The 6,000-nt window shown below is 44.5% G+C and overlaps 1 protein-coding gene across 3 annotated transcripts in view; it reads right to left on the bottom strand.

The window, feature by feature from the left end:
• Nucleotides 1–786: 786 nt before the first annotated feature.
• MRAS (muscle RAS oncogene homolog) overlaps nt 787–6,000 on the bottom strand; it is a 40,650-nt gene continuing 35,436 nt past the window's right edge. For all 3 annotated transcript variants that reach the window (XM_068138954.1, XM_068138951.1, XM_068138952.1), the window contains 2 exons: nt 4,813–4,892; nt 787–1,732 (listed from right to left, as the gene is read on the bottom strand). In XM_068138954.1, coding sequence (XP_067995055.1) covers nt 1,633–1,732; nt 4,813–4,892 — 180 coding nt within the window. In that variant the 3' untranslated portion in view covers nt 787–1,632. The remainder of the gene's footprint in view (nt 1,733–4,812; nt 4,893–6,000) is intronic.

Genomic DNA, 6,000 nt, shown 5'->3' with positions numbered 1-6,000 from the left:
CAACTAAGTCTGTGATGATCCACCATCTTGAGCAGATCTTCAGTGTTCAATACCAGGATTTTCTGGGCTCAGACACATAAAGCTCAGGAATTCACACTCTGCCAATATTTTAAGTCATACCCATAAAGTATATTTGAATAGGATTCAAGCTGGTGAAATACAAGTTGTTACTTTTAAATGGGTTTGGTGACCCTGTGAATGGAGCTGGTGGATTCAGTCCAGAAGATTACAATCTATTAATTAAAGCAAAAATTGCCACCACAATTCTTGGTGCCAGGAAAGGTGTGAAGAAAAATGGAGCCTCTCCAGGATGTGCTTGACCATATTTCTGGTGCCACAGATGACAGCTTGGATGGCTGCAGGTCTTTTTGCCTTGTCTTTTTATAAGGCATATAGATGTTTGGTCTTTGCTGAATTTGGGGAGCCATTTTAGATATAGTAAGCTTATGAAAAGACATGTCCCACTTGAATCATTTTCAAAACACCTCTTCCTTTCAAGTCACCAGCTCTCAGCAAAGAAGGGAGAATAAGAAATGAAGAAACAGTGAGCCAAAGCCCATAAACGGTTTTTCTTCTCTGTATGTGTGAGATGAGCCTGGGAAAAGTAAAACAATTCATCTACTCAAGAGGAGCTTTGCAGGGAAAGGTTAAGGAATAATAAAGAGGGATTTAGATCGCACCACTTTACACACATTTATGAGGGAGAAATTCAACGCCCAGATAACAAATTCAGTTCAGGTTTTACTTCCTCTCTCCCTTCTCTCCCCCCTTAAAGATGACATACCCTTCCATTTGTAAAACACTTTAATTTAAATACTTCCAGGTTAACAAAATGCCTTAACTTTAACATGCCCCAAATTACAAAACAGAAACAGAACCTCTTGACAAAGGGTAAGAAAAAAAAAACTAGAATCCAAGTCCAAACCTCCTTTCCTATGCTGGAGTTTATGGTCTGTGAGCTGGCTGCCCTCCAGAGTCTGACACAATGTCTGGAGCACCCAGAGCAGCTGGAATTCATTTTCTTCCTCCAAATCTATGCACTTTCATATGAAGTCGTGTTTTGGCACTGCTGCCTAAGAGAGAGTTCAGTGCAAAAAATCTAACCTCAGCCGTGTTTCTTTGCAACCCAACACTCACTGAGCAAACACCGAAAAAGGAGAAGAGGGGAGAAAAAAAATATTAGAGAAAGAAAAGCCTTTTCCCTTCCCCCACACATACACAGACAACTGTACCAAACAGGAGGGGCTATTCAAGGCTGTTCAGAAATGGGTCACAAGGAGAAATGTTTGCAGATAAAACCAACACTTTTTCTTTTTCTCCACCCCTCCCCCCCCCCCCCCAATAAACATCATGGAGGCCCCTGGAAGGCACTGGGGATGTCCGAGAGTCAAGGTCCTGCTTTTCCCTTCTGTCTCCCATCCATGTGGCTCCTGCACAGGCTCCTGACGTGCCATCCCCCTCTGTGAGGGTCTGGACCCCCGTGAGCCGCCTCCTCCGAGCCCCAGCCACCACAGGGAGCCTGGAGGGGCGGCAGGGCTGCCCGGGCATTGCGCTGCTGCTGCTCCTCGCCTGGGTCAGCAGTGGGTCAAGGGGGAAAAAAAGAGGCATCCAAGGCACTCCCACACAGTCCTGTCACAAAATCACACACTGGAGTTTGTGGGAGCCTGTGGCTCTGTCCCCTCGCCATTTGGTCTTTTTCTTCTTCTTCTGGCTTTTCTCTGGGATCTGTTGCCTGTTTTGCAAGACAAGAGAGGAAAAAATAAGTACATGAGGCAGAAGGCTGGGTCAGACATCAGCATCCAGAGCCCTGGACAACCAGCACAATGGCATTTTGGCATGCATATGTACATTTGCATGCATATCTCCATATACCCTTCCATCACCATGTTTTTCATGTCACACAGCTTAACAAGAGAACTGCCTTCATTTGTAAGGAAGGAGGAACGAAGCCATAAGCAAATGTTAAGGCTATCAGCAGGGATGTCCTGCCAAGTCACTATGCCTATGGTTGCCCTGGGTGAACAGCTGCGTCCTCCCCTGCCATGGGGGAGGCTCTGGGAAAAAGGGATGCTCTAAGCAATGCAACATCATCCATCACACTGCTGCTAATGCTCATTAGGGAAGAGGATGAAAGAGATATGGAGTGCACAGAGAAATAAACCCTCCTGGAAAGATATGCTTGCAGCTGGCACTGCCCTTAGTTGCACTGCTGTGGACTTGGCTATGGAGGGGGATGATGATAATAATGAAGAAAAAAACAGTCTGCTGCTGCTGGAGCTCTGGCCTCTTTTGGAAGCTGTGAGCATGGAAAGAGACGCCCCTGGCTGTCTGAAGTCACAGCCACCAGAACCATGCAGCTGAAAGCACTCCTGGCACCATGCTGCAGCAGTCCCCGTCAGTCATGTTGGTTGTGAGCAACTTCTAAAATGTTGTGTTGAAGGCTACATCCTTTTCATTAAGATGAGGCATTGTCCAAATATCTATTTGCAACTGTACCTGTTTGCAGCAGCCACTCAGCTAGCCCAGCCACGCAAATTCAGGGGCTTTATAGTTCAAACATCTGATAGGCAGCCCTTAGACTTAGATTTTATTGCAAGATAAATGATGCCAATACTTTCATCTTCCATAGATTCAGTGTCTAAATAACCAACCCGAGAATGAGAATAGTTCAAAATCAGCCTCTTTGCTGTGTAATATACCAAGAACTAAACTGAGACCAAGTTATCCAGACTAGGATGAGACATAGCTGGGGGACAAATCACTAAGGCTTTAGCTGGTGTTTTTCTTACAGCCTCAGCTCCCAAATGTTTGCAGCCACCTAAAGAACTCAGCTTTGACTAATAAGATTTATTTTTTTTTTCAGTGAGTATGAAGGCTGGAGGCATGAAAAGCATAAAACTTCAAAGCTCAAAGCTAGGAAGCTGAAATAAAAAAAATACTTTGAAGTTAATTTGGATAAACACTAAGCGACCACAAGCTGTTCACAGTGTTCTGGAACTGTTTTAGAGATCCAGAAAACCATGTCCTGTGCCCACTCAAGACTTCTGCTGCAACAGTCCTTGAGTACACATTGCTGCAGCATAAAAGGGGTATCATGAAATGTAAAATGTCTCTTGGACAGACTCAATCACTCCACTCTTTTCTGCATATTTCTAGAAATGAAAATCAGCCAAGTGCTGGAAGCACAGTGACAATCCTGAACAAGCCTCCTCACCCTGCAAACTCGTGTGGGCTCTGAGGACCCTCTACATTTGTAAAGGAATGACAGAGTTACTAGGGAGCTGTAAATTTACATTTTGTTTGAGAAAGCTCACTTAATGTAAGTAATACTTGGTGGGTGATGCATCCCATGGCTGTGGGCTATTTGCGATGTCCAGTGGGCAAGCAAAGCTGCATTGTGGCAAATGACTATCAAGATCACACAGCATCTCTTTGCTCCCTGACTTAACCTGAGTTCCAGATGTTGTGAACATCTCTGGTGCTTCTGGTACCATGGAGGGTTTCACCTCACTGGCAATGACTTTTACAGTGACTGCTCAGGAAACTGAGGTGCATCACCTGCTTGCAAGCTTATGGAGTACATTTTCAGGGCTTGAATTTGGTGATGTCTCATTCACAACATTCCTCCCAGCCTGTCTGGAGTCATATTATGTAGAGAAAGCAAACAGAACCTCACCATCTCATTTTGGGGAATTTTTAATTTATTTTTTTTTCCTTTTTTTCCCCCCAGAGTAGACTAGCTGGTGGTAAAAGCTTGCTGTAACAGAGTATCTATCCAGCTAATGATGAGTTACAGAACAGTTGGAAAATAGCTTGGGACATCTCCAACTCAGTTCTGTATTTCTCCAAAGACTCTCTGCCCTCTGCTTTTGAGACATGTGGGAAGAGTGGGCAGTACCATCTGCTTTTCATGGAGGCTGACTCAAGGCTGTGCTAAGATATTCACAAGTACAGATACTCTGTGAATAAATGCCTCATGGTTTAGTTGCTGAACGAGGCACTTTGACTGCGTGGTGGGGAGGAGCACGATTTCAGCTCAGCACCCTCCCAAAACATGAAAAATGAGGGCCTGGGATAATGTGGCAGACAACTGGTGCCAGAAAAACAAATATTGCAGAGATGTGAGGTTATCAGCTGAGATGCTGAGATGTACATGCAACTCTTTCCCTGTAGGGCAGCTGGGATTTTGGAAGGCAGACCCTTCCTGCTAGTAGGAGGAGAAGGGGTTTGCCCAGAGAGCAGGTGTTTGCCAAAGTGAGCAAAGGCAGCTCATGCCAAAAGTGGGAACAAGCCTCAGCAGTCTGAGGAGGAAACCTGTGGCTTATCCATTAGCTCATGCTGGTTTTCACACAGAGCAGCTTATTTTTTTCAATTTAATGCACAGAAAATGTTAGAAGTCACCTACATTAGAGTTCTGTAGAATTTTTTGCCAGTCCTTTCTAACCCCTGGCAACAAGAGATCCTGAAGGGACAAAGCTATGACAACCCAAATTACTGGTCCGGAGCTTTAAATGCCATCCTTTTAAAGCTGATCATTACAGTCAGCCTTGCACTGTTCATTGGATAATGTATTTTCATTATGGTCACAGATAGTTCTCAACCTGCCTAGCACTGATGTCCTGCAAGGGCACGAAGTGCTACTAAGATCTCTATGCAGATAAAGGTAAAGAAAGTTATAAACCCCAGAAATCTCACACCTGCAACCAAACCACCTGGCTCCTGCTCCTCAGAAGTTGACTCCTGACTCTCTGGACTAGCATTCCTGAAAACCTCATCCACAGCCAGTGAGCAAGCAAGGAGGTTGCAGCTTACCTTATTACCCTCACGAGATCATGGAAGGCCTTGTCAACATTCAGAGGTGGGTCCTTGGCACTAGTTTCTATATAGGGAATCTGCAGAAACGTGGCATGAGAGATTAGTAACAGCCAAAATGTTGGTAGCAAACCAATTTCAAAATGAAAAACTCTAAAGGCTGGAGAAATTTTCTGTCTAAGAGACCAGGGCAACACAGGTAAACAAAGTGTTGGCATGACACTGCTATCAATACCTTCACTCTCACAATGACATCAGCAAGCACTTACAAAAGGTCTGGAGTAGGCACCAGACAAACCAGCTGCTATCAGAGCTCTGGGTTTAGGGAAGAATAATCATAGACTTCATGTTGTCAGATGTTCTCTCCCCCTAAGCCGTGCTTGCAGACGTGAAAATAGCCAAAGGTTGTTGAAAGATGAGCGCTTGCCAAAAATTCTTGCTTGCCACATTTTATTAGGACTACTGCATGAATATTTCATGACTACAATTCCCCTTCAGTGTAAAATGATCTTCTCCTTCAAAGTCTGACAGCCAGATGGGACCTGCTAGAGTGCTTGTCCAGCACTCTGGCAGATTTATAAAACTGTCTCTGATAAGGTATTTTTGTACACAGCCTCTTCCACATACAGACGGGTGTAACATGTTGTGTTGCAGCTTAGGTGTCCTGGCTCCTACAAAAATTATATTCCTTGGGGAAGGAATGAACCTGCCCTGACAAACTCCCATTGCAGCTTGTTTAGAGACACCACACAGGTTGCCATTTAGACACAGCAGGCTGCCAAGAGGTCTCAGCCTTATTTTGTTTTTTCAACATTGTTTACCTTCCTTATTTATCTTCCCTTCCCATTCCATTTCTCCTGCAGGAGGTGTTGTCTCCCTTTGGGTACTCAGGACTGCTGGTATTAGAGGTGATCAGTGGAATAGCATGTGATCTACACCCCTCCAAGACCAATTTCCTAGGCTAAGCTATGTCATGAATAATGCAGAGCTAAGATGGTGGGCCATATGTATGTAGGCTTAACAACCCAATAACTTCATTATCTTTAACAAGCTCACTTCTTACAGACACCTGTATACTCTTCCTAATGCCTGACTTCACCTTTTCACTCCAGGTGAGTGCATTTTTTTCCCCTCTTTTTGAGCACTTCTCACCATGTGCCCACACCTTGTACACACAGTTTCATGATG

Source organism: Melanerpes formicivorus, unplaced genomic scaffold (assembly GCF_026170545.1).
Source record: "Melanerpes formicivorus ecotype bairdi unplaced genomic scaffold, bMelFor1.0.p_v2 SCAF_5, whole genome shotgun sequence".
NCBI classification, from domain to species: domain Eukaryota; kingdom Metazoa; phylum Chordata; class Aves; order Piciformes; family Picidae; genus Melanerpes; species Melanerpes formicivorus.
Note: the sequence above shows the minus strand (reverse complement) of the source record. Positions and strands in the feature narration are given on the sequence as shown.